Source organism: Orbicella faveolata, unplaced genomic scaffold (genome assembly GCF_042242905.1).
Source record: "Orbicella faveolata isolate gen_17 unplaced genomic scaffold, um_ofav_v1 contig_34, whole genome shotgun sequence".
Lineage (NCBI taxonomy): Eukaryota > Metazoa > Cnidaria > Anthozoa > Scleractinia > Merulinidae > Orbicella > Orbicella faveolata.
This window is the reverse complement of record NW_028301563.1, coordinates 2645001-2666604: the sequence shown is the minus strand read 5'-3', so window position 1 is coordinate 2666604 and position 21604 is coordinate 2645001. Positions and strand designations below refer to the sequence as shown.

The window sequence follows — 21604 nt, the reverse complement described above, 5'->3', positions numbered from 1 at the left end:
GAAAGGCAGAGGGAATGAGATTTACGTATATAGCACAGTAACTAAGAAGGATAGAGGTTTATTAAGGCCATATATACCAGGAAAGTAGTACACTTCATATATAGTACTACACCTAAGGCTGTAACTTAAACTGGCAGAAAATCGATCTCACAATGCATTACAAACACTTTCTTTCAAAGCTCCAAAAGAATGTAACAGCAGGTTTAATAAGCAATGAAGAATGTAAACGAGGACCCTATGAGTACGTTAAGGGCCGCTTTTAACATTAGTTTTAGTGTAAGTATTAACAGACCATTTTACATTTCGGGCGAATCAAAAGAGCCTCCACATAAAAACGCAGCACCAAGGGATCACATAAACAAATAAAGAAAGATCGGCGATAAATCTCAAGCAGTTTAAGACCCACTTACGGAGGCTAGATCTAGGCAACATCCTAAATGAATGTAGTAGCTGCCATCTTTGTAACTCATAATTCTAACTTCTCTTATAGGACTTTTCTGTATATTATTTTTAAATAGTTCTAGTTAGGTGTCCCCTTTTGGCAGTGGGGATTCTCCACTGCTAGATGGAATTGACACGATAATAAAGTCATTATTATTATTATTATTATTATTATTATTATTATTATTATTGTTATTATTAAAAGACAAAAGTAAGTTAGAATGAAATAGTTAGTACATGCGTCGTTACTTCATTCATATGCAAAGCTTGTAATATGTTGAAAAAGAGTGATCGCGTTATATCATCCGAGAAGATATAGCTCTACAAAAGTAAAAGGTAAGAAAAAAAAAATCAAAAATAAACACAAGTACAAGCGTTCCCCAGCACAAGCGCGCTAGCACTGTGTAGTATCAAAGTGAGTAATCAGGTAAAGACCTCAGTTTATTTTAAATACATACAATTAAAGCGGTATTGATTTGAGTGTCGTAAAATCAAAACCAAACGATCTACTAACCAATCTGACGGACTCGGCCAATCTCAGCCAGCAGCAAAAAAACAAACAAAACCAAAGTAATTAACATGATTAATTTCAACACTCGATTGAAAACCGCTCTATTACTATTAATAACAATTACTCTCGTTCATACCTAAACTACTTCGGACTTTAACGAAGTGCTCACATATTCAATTTGTCAATATAGCAACCATAAAAGTATGAACTACCCATGAAAATGATTGTAAAGCGTTCTTGGAGTGCTAACTCACAAAAACAATTTAAATGAGTGTAAGTTGTTTATCCGTGAGCGCTACGTTCTAGTGGGATTGAAACACTCGGTTGTCGACTCTCATTATATCAGTTTAAATAAAACACCTCAACTTCATCAGGATGGAATCGATAAACTCCAGCCAAGATGGTCGTGCGGTTGGTAACATTCTTTGGAAGAAAGTAATCGATGCCAAAGTTTGTAATTGTTTTGTTGTGTCCCGAACGTCCTTCTTTGTCTATGAGCAGATCTTGAGTTCCAAATGTTGGTCCGTACCATTTAAATCTATAGATAGCTCTCGCTGGGTGTCTCACCATGCTCTTGAAGGGTGCAAGTTTTTCGTTATTATGCAGAGAAAATATGAACGCCTTGGAAGTGGAACCATACTCCTTATTATTAGTAGACTCTGAAAGATGGGAAACCGTACACAATTACGTCAAGCTCATCAATAAATCACCAAGTTTTTACCACAGCCAGAGAAAACCTTACCTGTAATCAGAGTATACTATGTGCCGCGAGGCACGTGGAAGACAGGTGAAGGTGAAGGTGATAGATTTTTACGAATAGTTCGAATTAGTGTACTATTTTATTTGTCGGTACCCGGAAATGTGATGAAACAGTTTAAGCAGACTGGACTTTATTTTTTTTTTAAGATCGATGGGTGAGGGACTCCCCTCTTCGTCCCATACACAAAGCCCATTCATAACTCAAGAATATTGGAGGTGTGATGGTGAAACTGAGAGGTTTACTAATCCTTTGGAAAATGGATCCTTTGAGGTAAGCAATAAGGTATGATGACCTCACATCACGTGGTCGTTACGTCATGTCATCCAGCAAATTCCATCTTGGATCCACAATGTTGGATTTCCTGGTTTTTCCAAAGGGTCAGAAAAACACACATGAAAAGATACATCGTATTTGCCAAAATATGGTTACCATGCAAGTTCTCTTTTACCCGACATGTAACTTCATTTAATTTTTAGATAAAGTTGCCAGGTTTGGCAGCTTGTATTTAAGAATTAACTGTATTCATACTGAATGTTTTGGGGTCTGCTGATCTTAGCCGTTCACAGTTTTAAAGTTTTGACATAAGAATTTACCGCACGTCTAAAATATCACCATTCATGACCATTGATACATGGCATATCAAATTGATCCCAGATAAATTTTAGGAAAGAATACAATCCATTTAAGGTAATTCCCCCGAAAAAAGACTGCACATAGATTTTTGTTCAAACTTTGTCCAATAAATATTTATCATATGAAAACTTTAATTATAAAAAAGGGGGTGGTGTCCATGCTCGTTAAGGAGCAGTGAGGCATTGAAAATGTCACATTTTAGCATTATATAACGCTTACTACAAGAACGCATTCCAAGTTATTGTAAACTCTTTGTGAGACCAGACTCATGAAAACACGCCTCAAACTACAGCCAATACTTGTGTCGGACACAAATAAACTTTTTACGTTTGATTTTGACAGAGAGCTGAATCCTTGTTAAAATATTGGAGCCAAATTGCTTGCCACGGCTATCAAACTGAAAAACAGAAAAGACTACAGTGCAGCTGCTATTTTCCTTATTAATTCAATTTTCAACAATAGATATCAGATCAGGCTTTTCTCACGCAAAGCCAATGATAAGTTGATTAAAATGACTGGGAAAAAATTTGGGGTGCCCGAGCTCGCTAGTGAGCTATAGCCATTTTTAAACTGACAGAACTCAATATCAAGCCAAATCCGCCATGTTTTCAATGTGGGCGTGCACGAACGCGCGCTAATGACGCCATAAATTATGCGCAGTAAGGATGCGCAATGCAATACTGGGGAATGACCTTGTTATGGTTCATTACATCATACTATTATGTATTGCCCGGATGTGAGCCCGCAGTCTTGTACACGTGAGAATACAGTTTTGATTTCCGCCATCTTGTGTGTTGTTGTAGTTGCATTTCTCATTCGAAAACATAACATTCTGGCGAGGAGGACCGGATAATGCCGAGCCTAGGTAAAATAGAAGAGTTTGATCCAGACTCGACGAACATCGATCGCTATTTGGAGCGACTGGAACAGTATTTCGTCGCGAATGGTGTTCCAGCAGATTCGACAGACAGGCACAAACGCCGAGCAACACTGATTTCTGTTATGGGCGCCAAGGCTTACGATGTCCTTTCGGATCTATGCTCTCCGTCGACTCCTTCACAGAAAACGTACGCTCAGCTGGCAACTATCCTGAAGGACCACTTCGCACCCAAAAAGCTGGTAATTGCTGAGCGCTACAGATTTCACAACTGCACGCAACGCGAGGGAGAAAGCGTGTCTCCGTTCGCAGCCAACCTAAAACATCTGGCGGCCACATGTCAGTTCGGTGCTCACCTCAGCGAGGCCTTGCGCGATCGACTCGTCTGTGGACTTCAAAGTAAAGAGATTCAAAAGAAACTCCTGACAGAGGAGCACAATTTTGATGAAGCACTGAAGAACGCCCTCGGCCTCGAAGCTGCTCAAAAAGATGTCGCTGCGTTCTCTCACGAAGGCTCGACTCCAGTAAACAAACTCGGAAAAGGAAACCGCCGACGCTCCCGTCCAACCACACGTCCAAAGTCTCCTGGCAAGGGCAAAGGCAAGTTAAATTCTCTTCCAAACAACTAACACAACAGCACTTCAGCATGTTTGAGCTGTGGGAAATCTGGTCATCCACGATCGCAGTGTAAATACAGGCAGTATACTTGTCATTCCTGTGGAAGATCTGGTCACATTGCTGAGGCATGCGAAAGCAAATCTGCGAAGGTTCACAAGGTTGAAGAGCGAGAGCCACCCCAGGGCACTTCTGCATCTGATGCAATGGATCCATTTTCGTTCTCATTGTACAACCTCTGTACAGAGAAAAATGGCATTGAAATACCAGTTCAGCTCAGTGGAGTTAACCTCTTCATGGAATTAGACACTGGGGCCGAAGTCTCTATCATTTCACAAGAGACATTCAACAAGCATTTCAAGGGAACTCCTCTCAAACCTTCCAGCACTCGTCTACACACCTACACTGGTCATTCAGTCCAGGTCACTGGTCAATTTCATGTGCACTTCAAGTACCAAGACCAGAGTGCAACCTTGCCACTGCTAGTCGTGGAAGGTTCTGGACCGTCCCTTTTTGGGAGAGATTGGCTGACCCAAGTGAAACTCGACTGGAAGAAGATATGCAGCATCCGTGTCTCTGACTCTGACCTGTCACAAGCTGTGAGGTCGAAAATGCACACTACAATTCAGTCCCACCCCAATGTGTTTCAGCCTGGCCTGGGAACAATCAAGGGTATCGCCGCTAAGCTAGAAATGAAGCATGATGCTCAGCCAAAATTTTGCAAGGCACGCCCAGTACCCTACGCCCTTCAAGAAGCAGTGGAAGCAGAGTACAGCCGCCTGGAATCCGAAGACAATGTCGAAAGGGTAGAGTTTAGCGATTGGGCCACGCCTATGGTTCACGTTCCAAAGGCTGACGGCACAACACGGTCATGTGGTGATTATGCTGTAACTGTCAACCCACAACTCAATGTTCCACGGTATCCAATCCCACTACCTGAGGACGTTTTCGTCAAATTGCGTGGAGGTAAGCGATTCACCAAATTGGATCTGAAGAGTGCATACCAACAGCTGCCATTGGACCCGGAGAGTCAGCAGTATGTCACCATCAATACCCATCGGGGTCTCTATCGCTACAAAAGGTTGCCCTTTGGTATTGCTTCATCCCCTGCTATATGTCAGCGCACCATGGATATCATCCTCCAGGGTCTTGAGAATGTAGCAAGTATTCAGGACGACATCCTTATCACAGGGAAGGATGATGAACAACACATCATGAACTTGAACCTTGTTCTAAAACGCCTGGATGACTAGGGGCTGAGACTGCAGCTTAACAAGTGTAAGTTCATACAGAAGTCGGTCACCCACATGGGCTGTATCATCTCCGCAGAAGGTATCTCACCAACTGAAGACAAGATAGAAGCCATCAAGCAGGCACCTCGCCCCGAGAATACCACTCAGCTGAGAGCCTTCCTCGGTATGGTTAATTACCATAGCAAATTCATTCGCAATCTTAGTTCCATTCTCCAACCTCTCAATCAGCTGCTTCAGAGGAATCAAGAATTCACATGGTCCCCCCAATGCGAGGAAGCCTTTAATAAAGCAAAGTAATTCACTAACATCTTCAAACGTTTTGGTTCATTATGACCCCAACTTACCAGTGGTCCTGGAATGCGATGCTAGCCAATATGGCATTGGTGCCGTCATTCTCCACCGCTTCCCGAACGGGGACGAGAAGCCAATTGCCTATGCATCAAGATTGTTGAATTCTTCAGAAAAGAATTACAGCCAGATCGAGAAGGAGGGTCTTGGTATCATCTTCGGAGTCACCAAGTATTACATGTATCTCTTTGGTCGCAAGTTCGTACTTCGAACTGATCACAAGCCCCTGCTGAAGATCTTTGCACCGGACTAGGCTACACCAGTGTTGGCAGCAGCAAGGCTTCAGCGATGGTCACTTCTACTATCCTCTTGCCATTACGAGATCGAATTCAAGCTCTCTGCCGAAGTAGCTAGTGCTGATTCTCTATCAAGGCTCTCGCTGAGGTACAAGAAGGATGTAAGTGTTGAAGAGGAAATGTTCCATGAAGCCAGACAGCAGCTGAACAAGCACCCGGTCTCGGCTACAGATATTGCGAGAGAGACTGCAAGGAACCCAACCACCGCGAGGGCCTTGTCTCTGACTCAGCATGGTTGGCCTAACAACTTCTGCACTGACCCTAACCTCAAGCCATACTTCCATCGCAGACACGAGCTCTCCGTCGAGCAAGGCTGCCTTATGTGGGGTATGCGAACCATCGTACCACCAACCTTACGACAACCCATCCTGGATGAACTGCACAGAGCACATCCCGGAATCGCACGCATGAAGGCAACAGCACGCAGTCATGTGTGGTGGCCAGGAATAGACAGCGACATTGAGGAGACCGCTCGCAGATGCCAACAGTGCATTAAGACAAGGAAAGCTCCCCCAGTTGCACCACTATCTCCATGGTCATGGCCCACCGCTCCATGGCACCGTATACACATCGATTTTGCTACTCATCAATCCAATCATTATCTCATCGTGGTGGATGCACACTCTAAATGGCCGGAAATAATTGGTCCTATGAAAACTACCACTGCAGAAAGCACAGCCAACGCCCTGCGCAGCATCTTCGCAAGATACAGGCTCCCAACTCAAGTAGTAAGCGACAATGGTCCACCCTTTTCTTCTGCTGAATATGGAGAATTCCTGCAGCAGAACGGTGTTCAGCGAGTACTCGTCTCCCCTTATCACCCATCCTCCAATGGATTAGCAGAGAGATTTGTTCAGACCTTCAAGCACGCCTTGGATTCATCAGCCTCGGATCTTGCTCGCTCTATACAGCAAAGGATACAGAACTTCCTACTATCTTATCGCAGTACACCACACGCCACCACTGGAACTTCACCATCAAAGCTTTTCTTGCAGCGAGAGCTACGAACAAGGCTGTCACACACTAAGCCAGACCTCAGTAGTCACGTGGCTACACAGCAAGGCAAGATGAAGTTTTACCATGACAGGCATGCCAAGTCTAGAGACTGTCTGGGGGCGACACTGTTCTGACACGTGATCACTTATCAAAGCAGAAATGGCAGTCGGGTACAGTGGTGAAGCACAGTTCCCCACATTCTTATCAAGTCCAACTGGATAACGGCCGCATTTGGAGACGCCATGTGGATGACGTTCTTCAGAACAATCCCACCACTAAACCAGCAGAGCCTCCCACGTCATCTTCGGATGAAGTACTTCAACCAAGTTCTGTTGTGGAAGTCTCACATTTTCCAATCACTGTTACACCTGAGTTTAATGTTCCAGTTCAAGAAGACTCGACCTGGATGGAGTCACCACCCATAGCTCCCGTCACTCCCGAACTACGGAGGTCCAGACGTGTTATAACACCTCCGCAGAGACTGATTGAACAGATGTGACATTACTTAAGTAAAAGAAAACTTTGCTTCGTTTCGTGACATTGCTCAAGAAACTTGTTAGTTGTTTGAACTGAGTCTGACTTGCAGCTAGGTTATTTGTACAATCAGGAAGACTCACAAGGACTGTCTTAACTCTTATTTATTTCTTTTTTTTTCTGTGTTACTTGTACAACATATCACAGTGGAGGGGTGTTATGGTTCATTACGTCATACTATTATGTATTGCCCGGATGTGAGCCCGCAGTCTTGTACACGTGAGAATACAGTTTTGAGTTCCGCCATCTTGTGTGTTGTTGTAGTTGCATTTCTCATTCGAAAACATAACAGACCTTAACCTAAGATTCCGGGAAATCCGGAAGAAAACTAAAACAGATCGGAAATCCGAGTTTAATTTACTATTTCAGACATACTTTTCAGAGTTTGAGATAAAATTTCCATTGCGAGGAGAAAATCAGAAGATTATCTTCCTAGCTTTCCTGGCTGGACATTTTTGGAAATTATCTGGTAAATCACGGAAAGCATGGGTCAGATGTATTAGCAAGAGAAGATGAAAGGGTAAGAGAGCCTATCCCCCGTTATAACACTTATTCTCGAGTTAATTCCCTGCAAGTTATTTTCAGACATGATGTCCACTCCTTCGGCGGATAATGCTGCCACACTCGTTGCGTAGAAGTTTTCGTGGTGGACGAAAATGCGCGTAAAGGCCCCTGGTCAGGGAACAAGTAAATGATGGACTGTACTTTGGTTAAGCACGGAAACGACAAACATACAGGCAGACAGACAGACAGTCAGACAGACAGACAGATCGGCCAAACAGCTAGATCAGAGGCAGATACGATGTGCCTACAACATAAACCTATGTAAATATATAGTAGCTACAATTACCCCACGGGAGATCAGTGTAACCTCCAAATACAAACTCCTTTTCTTTTACAATGGTAACAGTGTTTTCTTTTCCATCGCAATTTTTGTGAAATGTAGAGTCCAAGTCACCATGTGAAGACTGACGGTAACACAATAACCACTGGGAAATGTTTCCGACTTCCGGTGCAAGGAAAAGGTGCAAGTGGTGTAGGTACTGTTGATTGTTTGATAATATCGCTGAATTGATGATAAAAGCTGAAAAAGAGTCGGTGTATAATAACATTAGGATCATTAATGATAGCGTTATGAGTACAAGATGACAAAGACCTAGATTGCGTGTCGACTCTAGCACTTTGCAGTTCAGCTATCGTATTACTTAGAACAACGTGCTAAAACAATATTTACCGAGCGTGCAGTTGTGACCATCTCCAAAATATCCATCCCTGCTTGTACATTTGTATGATCCAGCGGTATTGTTACAATGAGCATGTTCACTGCAGTTTTTGATGGAGCCCTGAGAACACGCGTCAATATCTATTAAAAAAATTCTTGTTCAGTGACGTCATTAACCGGTATGCATTATCTAACCATATCCTACACCTCATCATTAGCTGTAAAGCAGCCTCTGAGATTTCAGTTTCCGTACCAACAGGATTTTGGTTTCTAGATTTTTTGGTTTTTGTGAAGGGGGTGGGAGGAGCGATGAACTCTTTATCCCGCAAAACATCATTTCTGCTGGTTAAACCTCATCCAAATCATGGCTGACTATTATAATCAACCCTAACCAATTCTCTTATCGCCCTTGCTTTTTTTTGTTTTTTTGGCAACATCCATGCAGAAACCTTCGAAGCCTGTTAAACATACCCTCTTCATCCCTTTTCAATAGACCCCAATTCTTCATGACACCCATTTTCCGTGAGGTCCAATCTCGATTTGTTGTATCCAGCAACTTCTTTTCTTAACACCTTTTTTCTACCAAACAAGTATCCTTACCTGTGCAGCTGTATCCATCTCCGGTAAATCCAGGTTTACAAGTGCAATTAAACGATCCCTCAGTATTATTACACAAAGCGCCATCTTTGCTGCAGTTGTGGGTGCCTTGAACGCACTCGTCAATGTCTGAAAAAGAGTTGACAACTCCTGATATTGACCACTTCAGAGGTGTACTGTAACTTTTTTTCTACGATAATCCCAACTTGAGATTTTACGGGGAAAAAAATATACAACTAAAAAACTGGTTTCCGGAGGGACTAGTCCTGAATTATTTTGTAATACTACAGCAAAGACAATTAGTAGATCAAATGTGGGAACATTAATCGTTGATCAATGAATATTCAAAGGTATAATGGTGCATTATTATCCTTTGACGTCGTACATTTTGCACCGTTTGCATGTTCAGAGAAGTTTGGAGGGAAACAGTTCCATTGCTAATCAATTCGTGCCAAACGAGAGGGCGCAATGTTGTTGAAATATTCAGCTACGTAACAAGTGCAATAGGTTAATTCCCGACTCGGTGAACATCTTATCATTACAAACAAATTGATATGACAAAACACCGTTAGTTTCAAACTAAGTTGTAACGCTTTTTGGACCAATCAAACAAAAGGAATCATTTACCTCTACAGCTGTGTCCATTTCCAGTATATCCGGTATTACAGGTACACTGATATGATCCTTTGGTATTGTTACAGAGAGCATTTAAGCCGCAAATGTGTGGGTCGTCCTTGCATTCGTCAATATCTGAAATATTAGAAAATTGCTGTTTTTAATGTTTTTTGGCCCAAAAATGAATCATGGAACTGGAATTTTGAAAAATTAGTTTTGTCATAGTGTTTGTCCTATCCCTAAAAGCTGAAAGATTTGTTTGCCAAGTGACAAAGTACAAGATCATTTTGTCTTGGCACAATATCTTTACTGCATTCGTCGATATCTAAAACACAGGATTGCTACTGCATGCAGTAACTAAACCACAAAAAGCTTATTCTTTTTAAAATCATTCCACTTCCACTTGATCATAGATCCGGCTTTCACGGCTCCCATCCACCACCTTTATTTTGTCCTTCTCTTCATAGCTGACAACAAATGGAGCTGGTACTACAGAAAATTACAACTTTCTTAATATGTCTATTCAGTTAATTTTGTTTTATATTTTATAGTTTGTCCTGTTTTGTGAGACCTCTATTCTTGGATTTTTCTGTTTGTTCATGTTAATTCTTGGGATTCAATTACATGGGAGCAGAATGGATGCAACCAGTTATTCCTTACCAAATTTACAGTTGTCACCCGTGAATCCTGGGTTACATAAACAGCGGTATCCTTTACTTGTAAAGCCTGTTTGACATGTTCCACTGTTCTGACAAGGAGCCTTACCACACGCATTCTTAAAGACAAGGAAAAATACGGATTATTCTTTAAGATAAAATCTGTATTTCACAATTATATCGAGAGACGTGATTTTTTTGCATGGTACGCCTATGAGTTCTTTTTAACTATACTTAGTCACAATAACATATCCCTCTTGGTACTGTGTGAAAACGTCTTTTGGGTAAAAGGCAATTAATCTGAAGTGAGTATGGAATAGATATGCTTCCATTTGACCTGGCGAAGGTATTTATGGTGCTTGTTGTTTGTTTGTTTGTTTGATTTGTTGAATATTGACTAGCTAATTCCTTTCTTTGCCTAAATATTCACAAATTATCTGCATTATATTCTTAAACTTACTAGCAGTTCATAAATTATAACCCTGAAGGCGTTTGGATATCTGATTTTAGTTAGTCTGGATATATAAGTTTCTCCGCTCTTAGTTTCGATTGAGATATTCTATCAAACACGAGAAGCAGTGTCTCGCCACATTTGAAAATACCTCAAAGCTTATGAAAAATACTCCGGTGTATGTCGTGTTCTCGATGTTTTGAAATGGGAAAAACACGGTCTATCGTGTTTCAGATACTTCATCTTACATTTGTTCCATGGTATACGTAGCCTTCTGTTTTCACCAGGTCCTTCTCGTGCTGTTTATGTGTTGCATTGTTTAAGTCACAGTTGTGTGTCCCAGTAAAATCAAAATTAATGCTGACACAGTTGTGTTCCATGTAGCATTGCAGTTCACAGGAATCCTGGTCCAACACTTTGATGGTTCTTATCACGTGATTAAACAGTCGTTCCCCATAGAAGAAATAATAGCCTGGAAACTCCAATTCACGGCATTGATCTAAAAAACATACATATAGTTAGTAAAACTAACCTTACTCGCTATGACCACATTTTCACGACATCGAAACGTTTTACCTAAGCAACAGCCAAGCTTTTGAAATGTTTAGCGGCTTCCCTAGTTGATTTACTGCCCTGGTAAACCCTTAAACACCGTTTTTATGACGTAACTATGAAAAACGTTTGTGAAAGACGGAAATTTGTTGTACTTTCGAGATCAAATAATCATCTTTTTCTTAAGAAATTCACAAGATGGCGTTGCAAACCTGTCAGAGCCGTTGAAAAAATACAAGCACAAGTTCGACTCCACTCGCGAAGCCTTAAGGAGATTTGCGCGAAAATTTTCCAACATTGATTTTCTTAACCTTCCACATTGATTTTTTTGTTCATTTTCGGACAATGTGGAGATAATTGTAAACAAAATCTTTTTCTGGAAAGAAAAAAAAAATCAAGATTTCTGTCCACGGGACATCAAATCCTGCCATCTTGCGGCTGCAAGGCGCGTGATACTATGGTCGCTAGATGCGAACTTGTTCTTTAATTAAGGAACCTCACCAGGTGACTAAGTACACTTAATAGGTCCATTTAAACAATATTTTGCAGAGAACATTTCACTTCAAAGATCTAATTGCAATATTTTAGGGCTTACAGACACTGTGGCCTTACTCGCTAACGACGCCCCGATTTTTTCAGATTTAGGGTGTTCCTCCGGGCATGTTCTCTTACGAAGTCGGTGACACCCCCCCCCCCCCCTTTTTTTTTACATTTCTGACATAACTCGATGTTGGAAACTTTTCGCGCGAACGTCCTTAAGTGCCCAACGTTTCTTTCAACAAACCATTCAATATTGGTCTTGCGGCAAATAATTTATGAAAAAAAAAAAAACTCGTGTTTTGTATATTTACGTTTTAAGTTCAGTAGAGCTATTCCCTTGAACTGCAAATATCCACGGTCTACTGTAAATTCATTTAGAGAAACGCTAATCGAATATGAAAATTATTCAAAAACGTTGCTGCAGGTAAACTGAAAACAGGAAATTTGATAGCATCATCTACCCGTCTTAACAACTTTGTGGTTATTTTTCATTTAAATTTGCTGAGTAAATTTGTTTTTAAATTTTGTGCAGGCAGAAGCCAGGTTTTTTTTTTTTAGTTCTTTTTTTCCCTTGTTCACTCTGTTAATTAAGAAAAAACAACATTAAAAAATAACTGGAAATATATCATAACAAAAACTTTACTGAAGGAATCAATAAATGGAACTGATTAAAAATCTTGTCACGTAATGTGAATATTATTTTTCAAACAAAGGAGCATGCTTCCTGGTTTTTCCTTTTTCCTTTTTTTTTTTTTTTTGGTTTAGTTTAGTTTTGCTTTGTTTTTGTTGTTTTCTTTTTTCTGCATGGCCGAAAGGTTATTGCTCGCTTCGCTCAGCAATATATGCGAAATATGACGATAAGAAAGTAACTTACCATCCAAGCAGGTTGAAACGGGTTCTAGTAGGGCCAAGAAAACTAAGAATCCAAAATTGACCATTTTCATAGCGGTGTTCGGGGGACCCTTTTATCCGGCATTCAAAAAACGTTGGACTTTACAGAACGTGCGTGTTGAACCTATTTGAGGTGTTAACTTGTTAGAAACCGTAATTGAAGCCCAGTGTTAAGTGACGGTGGATTGTGCACTCATTTTACAGCTGCAGTAACCAATAGGCGAGTTTCGCTGCGACAGCTGCTCGTTAATAAAGTTTACATAAAGGTAACTTGACCATTAATACACCCTCCTACGCAGTTGCTATTTGTTTGTATCGTCAGGCAACATCAGTATGGTGAGCGTTGACTGCGGAGGGGACTATAATGTATTCTTACAAAGCCTCCAAGCAATTAAGGACGTCTAGGATTACACCTAACAAATATATGTTAGAATTTCATTCTCAATTTCTGAATCATCAAGATCTGCCCAATATAGTAAAATGCGAAAAATTAGCCGCCGGGCATTAACTTATCCAAGATACGCAGAACTTTATTGTTTCACGTTGTGGTTTTGCAGATTACGGCTACGAAATGTGCCAAGATTTACAACGCACGTGCTAAGCCATTGTAATGCTCGAAAGTCTATCAGGTCCTTTCTTTTTTCTTAATGGGAGATCTTACAGCGCTCTAGTGCAGTGTTAGTGGTGACATTTGTAGCAGCTGTTTACAATGTGATGAAAGGGCGTTGATTTTAAGAGGGAATGAGACTCGATCTGCTCTAGTTACAAATTATTTTAACTGCCCCATTCGTGAAAGCGTCATTTGGCAAAAATCTTTTTTTAACAAAATATTAGTTAATCTAGCTGTTAACGGAGTTTACTTGAAGTAAAGTTATATTGATTATCGCATATATATCAACGACTATTTTGCAACTATACTAGATAGATGTTCACAGTATATCTAAAATGCAAAGCATCGACACGATTCTCCTTGATTCTTCCAAAATAATTAAACATAATAGTTTTTCCCTCCAATGCGTCGCTGAGGAAGAGGAAGTTTTCGGGAACAATACTTGTGCATGCATTACGAATTTGCAATTAACGACGACAATAATTATTTACAGGTGGTTTTACGATTTCAAGTTCCTCATGTTTATCACGTTTCCAATGTTTTTGAAGTTCCAGAATCTACTATCGTCGATAAGGCTTCCGGGGAAAATATTTTGGTTGCCGATTCACGGTAAATGTTGAAAAAATATTTCAACTGTATACGTCTTCGAAAATTTCAAAACTACAATGGGCGACAAGATTAGTTGAGACACTTATAGGAAATGACACTTTTCGATATTTGAGAGTAAATGTCAATAAGGATCAAAACAAATCGCTGACACAGCTCAAAATTCAATTTCTCTCATACTTTGTCCATTGGGAGGCCTTAGTCCCATACATATGACGTGGATGTTTGTTCCCCCTTGTTTGAGAGAATGCAACTTGAAACGGTTTACGGTATTTTCTTCAACAAAAGCATCAAAATTGTCTTTAATTCTTGGCGCTGCCGAGTCAGCTTATCGCAAGTTTTAAATCCTATTCGTCTGATACTTCTACAACTGAATGGCACCAAAACCAATTCATAACCTTTCCTCAAAAATAAAATATGTATTTTTTTTTTTTTCAAGCGCACCCGGCCTACAGGTGTTCCGAAATGGATTCGTTGGTACTTCAAACAAACGTGCCAAGAATGACCGCGGTACGAAGTGAATCCGACCAGGAAATCTCCTGGGACATTTTCGAGGATAGATTCAACTTTCCGCCGTTTAATTTCCTTGGGATTTCTTGTATTTGTACAGCAACAGATTCCTAAAATAAGCCAACTTTTAATATCCGCCATTTTGAAATATGCAAATTTGGGTACAAACACTTCAAAGTTTGCCGCCCTCCCTCACATGTTTGCAGTTAAAGTTTCTAATGTGAAACTCCTCTGTATTGCCAAGCGAAGCAAAATCAACGAATTAAGTTGAACATGCATCAGAGCAAAATGTCGGGTAACACAGAACAGAAACGCGCCGAAAAATCTTTACAAGATCTGCTTTGACTCACCTCTTGACCTCGTCTTGACATGTTTAGCTCGTCATGACATCTTTCTTTCTTTGTTTCACGCTAAATTGTGCTTTCTCCTTTTCACAAGTGACCTTTGGTGAGTAAGTCGGCCTCATGTTGGCGGTGTTTCCTATCAGAACACTTCCCGGTTCTGCGATGGCAGATAGAACAACGTCTGATACATTGCAACAATCAAGGACCGTTCACCGCGGTTCGATCAGTTTCTATCTGTCACGCAATTGAATAAGACGCATCATCGAAGCCGTGACTGCACTCTTTTTTTAATGTTAGGAGAAGTAAATTGTAAAAAGACCTCCCATGTTTATTCCGTACAAAGAATGAACCCAAATGTTCTTTTTTAAACATAGTGAGATTCTGAAGTTGAATGTTGTAGTCTCAGCTTTGTATTTATAATGGTATTAGGATGTAATTAGAGAGTTGTTATTGAGGCCTGCTGTTTCCTGTGGGAATTGAACTCTTTTCTCATGTAAACATTTTCTTTTGTCCCATAAATGTGGATGATTGTTGGGCACGCGAGGGAAAACGCTCTATTATACTCTGTCTAGCTTACAGTGTTTTGGCCATGTACGTTGGTTACCATTTACGTAGCCTGCTGGCAGCCGGTTTTTTCTCTAAGGGTCACTAGGACGAGTATTTAGTCATCGCGAACGCAAAAGGGCGGTATGGCGGTGGCCGAGTAGGGAAGAAGGCGGGACAAGGGCAGTATGGCGTTGGCTGTGTAGGGAAGAGGGCGGGACAAGGGCGGTATGGCCGATTGGGGATGTCTCGTCCCATTCCCCTTTAGCCAAAGCGTCTCGCCTAGTAACCCCTACTGAATTTCGAGAGAAAAACAGACTACCAGCAGTCTTGCCAGCCCGATGGCAAGCAAAAGTGCTTGATGGAAATGGTAAGCACACATACTTTCAGTTTTTCCATTCGAACTACGTTTCGAGACAATCCTTTAATTTCGAAATTTTACGGCCATGGCATTTACATTCACCGAAACTAAAGATCTTTTGATTCTTACATGGTCAAATGTGGCTTTGATAAGTTATTATAATATGATAGCAGAAATGCTCACAACAAAGATAAAGTAGTCTGACAGTTCTTTAACTGTACGTCTCGAGTTTTCGTGGTGGAAAGTTACTATTTCAATATCAAACACTAAAAGAAACGTAGAAAAAGTCTATTTCGACTGAGTCAATTTGTTTGGGTTTCTTGTAATGTCGCTGGCCGTATTTTTCGGCTGTCCCAGAGAAAAGAAGTGGCTAAAAAATTTAATCAAAGGAGACGATGAATAAGTCGTGGATAGATTACGTTTGAATGGGTTTTGAAAATAATTAAATTTCTTTTGAAGTCAGTTTGTCGTGCGTCTGTCCTGTTATTGATCATGAATTAGATCAGATTAGGTTCCTTCTGTCAACAACAGGCTATGCAGTTTATTGGCTTTAATAAGCAATATTTTAAAGCAATTACGCGGCTTTGGCGCTGTTTATCGCGGCTTTGCTGCTCTCAGAGCCCTCAAATTGCTTAAAAAGCGTCAGTAGGCAGGCTACGTGAAGAAGAACTGTTTTTTTTTTGCGCAGTGGACCACACTAAATTATTTTCATACGAGATCTTGGGGAGGAGAATGGGGAGGGGTAAGGGGGGCGTGGTTTGTATTATTTTTGTTAACCAATCAGGACAGTTTAGCAAAGGAGCGTGTTGTCGTTTTCAAATTTCGCAAATATGGCTTCGAGAGTTTCTTCATCGAGAAGGAAGAATATGGAGGGGAAGAATACTCAGTCCTCGAAGAAGGGTGCTCAGCATGGTAAGAAGGATGCAGAGGTTACAAATATAGATGTTCAAATGTCTGTTCCTAGCACTGGGCCTTCCAAGAACGATGTTGAACAGTGCACTGCCGCGTGTGCTGAACCTCCCAAGTCGAAGATTGAGCCTCGCTCTACTGAACAGGAAAGTCTAATTGGCTACGTACAAAATCTTTCGCCGTTGAAGCGTAATCGTAAGAATACTTTAGATTACGCTTCTATGACTTTGCAAACAGCAAGTGGCAATCGTGAGGTGTTATTGTACTCTCCACCTAAAAGGTCACTCCTCTTGGAGAGCGAGAAGAGTCGAAGACCGATCAAAGTGTCATGCTTGACTTGTACTCCCGACAGGAAGAAGTTAATCATAAACGATATGACAAAGGTTTCCTTTCCAGATAGCACGGAGTATTCCTTCCAATTTGAAGATGTGCGATTGGCTACTCCAGATCCGATGACGATTTAACAAGTTTTAAACGAAAGTGATGAGTGGAACTTGGTTACCGTGAAAGGCAAAGTTATGACCGTTAAAGACCCAGTTATCGTGGGAGAAAGGAAACTGAAACTAGCGGAGGCTGTCTTTGCAGATGCAAGTGGTAGTATTGTCTTGGATATTTGGGAAGCGATGATAGACACAATAAAAGAGGGAAACTGTTATTGTCTAAGCAATGTGCTAGTACGTATATGGTCAGGGAAAAAGAAGCTATCTACTTCATTTCGCACCACTGTTTCCTCGATCACAGATGAAACGGCGACTGTCAACATCAGTCCTGATTTAGCTGGAGGTGAGCAGCAAAGTATTGTGGTTGAGTCAGTTACTAGCGATGTCGAAATTTTTTCTATCGAGAAAGTAGAGAGATTTCTTAAGTGTTTAAATTGTAAGAAGAAAATTATTCAAGTAAGTTCCAGTTCAGTAGTGCATTGTGATAGATGTGGACATACAATGAAATCATTGAGGTGTTCAATCGGGTTTTGTGCAAGAGTCCTCGTCGATACTGATGAGGGAAGGCGTATAACGTTGAAATTGTTTGAAGATGTGTTACAGAAAGTCATTGGAGATGATCTTTGTCAATTAAATGAGAGTGAAGTGGCAACGAAACTACTTCTGTTTGACAATGTTCATGTTACGTACGATTCTTCAAGTGGAACTGTGTCTGAACTTAATACAATCAACTAATAAACTAGTTGGCAAGTAGAACTGCATGTGTTTTATTTACACTGAACCATTGAACTAATTGGTTTACTCGACAACGTTCATGTTAAGTTTGATGTTATAAGTTGTTTTCTCACATTTTGAATAAGTTAGCTACTGGATACGTTAAGTAATGTTCATGATAAGTTGTGTTGTTCCACATATTGAAATAGGTTATTTTCTCGCGGTTTCAGTGAACATATATTGATAATGTTCATGTTAAGTTTGATTTGTTATATTTTGAAATAAATATTATATTTGATCTTTCATTGTTATTTAATACCAACTTCATTAAGTTTGTCACCTTCACAACTGCTTATTAACAACTACATGTACACATGATTGTGTACTTTATGGTAAATTCCTCCAGACAAATTGACTTCTGTGGTTAATTTTGTCCAGTTCGGTTTGAAAAACACAAGTCCACTTGTTATAAATAATGTCAATACTCAGCCCTATTTTTCTATTTTAGTGGCTATGGTTGTTGCTTTTAAATAATCGGTCTGCAGACTTTGAGTTTGTTTTCTGGTGGAGATATCAGTAGCACCATTTTGTGGTGATGTCTTCCCTAAAGAAGTTGTTGTTGAGTGGAAATGTTCATTTGCCAAATGGAATAGATGTGTCGTTGACAGCATCAAGCACATAGTTTGTACAACGTGGTCTTTTCATTGTTGGTCCACTAAAACTGACATCACATGAGTTCATAGTTGATTGCTTCGATGGGATGTGATATCTTAGTTTGGCAAGTTCTTTTGTTTGTTCCTCATTGATCTTATTGTCATCCTTTGCTGCAATGTGATGGTTATGACTGGGGCAGTATTGACTTCAAATGGTGTACACTGGTGCACCTGTAAAGATAGGGGTGTTGATTTATTGATATGAATGAATGAAATGAATAATAACAGTTAAAATGTAAAAGTCCTTTCCGAGTCTTACCTGAACGCAGATGATGGCGCCGGTGTGCTGATGGGTACCTGTAAGGGACTGGTACCACACCAGTGGTCCAGAAGGAAAATTTTTTGTAAACTAGTTCACCACTGACTGAGTAACAGGGTTGGCATGGTCAGCAAAAAGTCAGGGAAAATTATATCTTATTCAAGGTCAGGGAGAAGTCAGGAAGTTTCTAAATCCATGTTCAAAATCAGTTAAAAGTCAGGGAATTTTATCTTAAGGTTGCTGCAAATTATTTTTAGATTTTTTTGTGTAGTAAAGGCAATTTTCTTTTAAAAATTATCTGAGCTATCCTTATTTTTGTTGATTGATGGCCAGAATAGTCATCCTGTAGGGTCACTGAAAATTGCTTTACAACCGGTGAAAAGTCGGATTTTTGTTGTCTTGGTGGGTGGCACTCCTGGAGTAAGCAATACAATAATGGTAAATGAGATGCAAATAATATGTGATGTTGGTTTTACATATTTTTAAATATGGATACTTTCATCTTCATAGTGTAACAAATACTGATTTTATACTAAGCAAACAAATATTGGCTTGTGATCACTATAATAGGACTCGAGAACACCGGCAGTTAGCACATGATTTGGTATATTGGTATAGATATGGTCAATTTGTGTATGATAATCTGTAGTAAACTGACTTATCAGTTGTTTGTAGGTTCTTTGTTGTAATAAGCATTTTGTTAATGCCCTTTGTTCTGATGAAACTTCCAACAAATTAACATTGAAGTCACCTAGTATCACAGTAGGTGTATCTGCATCAGGAATTATTGTATCAAGGAGATGATTTATAGTTTCAATTAATTTTTGTTGGTTAGCTTTGCTTTTTGACCTATAGATGCCTACTATATGTAAGTTTGGAACTGGATCATTAAGTACACATACAGTTAGTTCTATATTGTTAAAGTTAGATCTGAATGGTGTAGTTACACAATCTATATTGGATTTAATATACATAGCCATTCCATAACTACTTCTGACATTACTATCTGGGTTAAAGTCATTTCTAAAAAGTTTGAAATTAGCCATTTCATAGGTTGTATTGCAATCAGAAGGGCATAAACGTGTTTCAACAAAGATATTAACCTCAGCTGCTTGAACATTGTAGTCACATGCAACATCATCAAAATGAAGATGAAGAGATCGAACATTATGAAACAGTAGTTTCATTCTAGAAGACTGGTTGTATGAAAGTGGTATAGAAGGGAGTAAACATTGCTGTCTAAGTCTGGACATTTCTTCTTGAACTTTTTGACTAACACAGATTTTTTTTTCATTTAGGTTGATTATATGTAGTGTTGAACAATTTTTTACTCTACTTAAAGCAACATAATGCATGTGCTCTCTGGTTGATGATGGTAAATCAAGTACTGCTTCATTAAGTGTGTCACCTTGGCAATGATGGATAGTCTTAGCTGCTGCTGGCCGTAAAGGATATTGTCTACGAAGTATCTGGCATTGATGTCGCTTTGAAATCTTGAATTGTCTAGTTATCTCTAAAATTGGTGTCCAGGTTCTATCCACATTTTTGTTAAATAAATGTGCAAATTCATTGCGATGGTTTTGACCTATGCTAGCTTCTGGGAAAGATACCCAGATGATACTTGGCCTAGTGGAGTCTTTAACTCTGTAGTCTATCTTCTCTATGACACACTCAGCACCATTTGTCATACCATCAGTTACATTGACATTTGTTGTCAAGTCATATTTTGCTCCCACAACATTAAATAAGCCCATAGTTTTAGTGTGATCATCTGGAATTTTTTCTTTGACTTTGTTTTTTAGGTCATCAGACATATCTCCAACAACTATGTCAATACATTTAATTTGAGCTTTTTGAGTATGTGCAGTTTGATACATTGCATTGTTGTGATCATTTACTTGTGCATTTGTTGAGTATAGATGTGTTTTATTGATGGGATAATTTTTCTCACCAGGTTTAATTTTTACAATTCTTTCTTTAAGGACCTTAATATCATTTTGGTTATGTTTTCCTTCTCTAAGTCTGTTTAATAGTTCTGCAAAGTCCTTGTCATCTTTTTGTCTCATGATTTCCCTGAGTTCAAACAAGGTAAAATACTCCTTCCAAATGTTGGTTGCTAAAGCACTGTAAGAATCATTAGTATTTTCAAAGATCCATTTATCAAATACTGGTTTTAATTGGAATAAGTCTCCAACTGTTATCAAGCTCAGATTTCCAAATGGTGACTTGTTTCCCATTATTTGCTGCAGTCGTAAGTTAAGAAAGTTGAACATTCCATTGCCTACCATTGAAATCTCATCAATAAATATAACTTTCAGTTTTCTTAACTGTGCTCATATTGTATTAAGTCTATCTGTATCAAGTGTGCAGTATTGAAATCCCCTGTTGGCAGGTATTTTAAAAGCAGAGTGAAGTGTGTTTCCCTTGATGTTAAATGCTGCTTTGCCCGTGGGAGCAACTTTCAGTACTTTTGCTTCATCTGGATTTTCACCTGGGACACTATTTAAATATCTTGTGAGTGCTTCATAGAGAGCACTAGTGACAGTACTTTTACCAACTCCAGCACCTCCACTTAAGAATAATCTGAGTGGGTCATCATTAGTTTTAATAGAGTGTAAAACATGGTAAAAGAATTCTTTCTGTCTTTTGTTTAGTGAGCGAACAAGCTGTCGATAATCACTATCATGTAGGCGATTTTGTATAAGTTCTTCATCATCATTATTCCTTGGTAAAATATTCATATCCTGAAATAGATCATACTGACTGTGTTGTTTGTTGGTACCTGGATCAAAACATTCAAATAACTC

General features: G+C 39.7%; 1 protein-coding gene and 1 pseudogene across 4 annotated transcripts in view; both read right to left on the bottom strand.

The window, feature by feature from the left end:
* Positions 1 to 42: 42 nt before the first annotated feature.
* On the bottom strand, positions 43 to 15153 carry LOC110058956 (uncharacterized). 3 transcript variants are annotated; one of them, XM_089272016.1, is made up of 8 exons: positions 14865 to 15153; positions 11054 to 11304; positions 10359 to 10473; positions 9711 to 9833; positions 9087 to 9212; positions 8499 to 8627; positions 8115 to 8348; positions 43 to 1611 (listed from the first exon to the last, which is right to left on the bottom strand). In XM_089272016.1, exons 2-8 carry the CDS (start codon positions 11183 to 11185, stop codon positions 1295 to 1297), a joined length of 1176 nt encoding a protein of 391 aa, XP_089128142.1. In that variant the 5' UTR covers positions 11186 to 11304; positions 14865 to 15153; the 3' UTR covers positions 43 to 1294. The 3 variants fall into 3 exon arrangements, with proteins under 3 accessions (XP_089128142.1, XP_089128139.1, XP_089128140.1); XM_089272013.1 differs by lacking the exon at positions 14865 to 15153 and adding an exon at positions 12772 to 13131; XM_089272014.1 differs by lacking the exons at positions 9711 to 9833; positions 14865 to 15153 and adding an exon at positions 12772 to 13131.
* A 2701-nt stretch (positions 15154 to 17854) lies between these two features.
* The window catches only part of LOC149104296 (uncharacterized), a 4499-nt pseudogene continuing 749 nt past the window's right edge, over positions 17855 to 21604 (bottom strand). The window contains exons 1-2 of the transcript XR_016201630.1: positions 18798 to 21604; positions 17855 to 18709 (exon numbers count right to left, since the gene is read on the bottom strand). The exon at positions 18798 to 21604 is cut by the window's right edge and continues 749 nt beyond it. The product of XR_016201630.1 is annotated as an uncharacterized LOC149104296 (transcript). The remainder of the gene's footprint in view (positions 18710 to 18797) is intronic.

What these genes read in the sequence shown, in the direction of transcription:
- LOC110058956 (XM_089272013.1), bottom strand. Translation starts at nt 12,841, where the DNA reads ATGAAAATGGTCAATTTTGGATTCTTAGTTTTCTTGGCCCTACTAGAA. An exon ending in ACGTATACCATGGAACAAAT is followed by an intron (nt 10,474 to 11,053) that starts GTAAGATGAAGT and finishes CTTGTCTTTAAG; the next exon opens with AATGCGTGTGGTAAGGCTCC. An exon ending in AGATGGATACAGCTGCACAG is followed by an intron (nt 8,628 to 9,086) that starts GTAAGGATACTT and finishes TTTTTTTAATAG; the next exon opens with ATATTGACGCGTGTTCTCAG.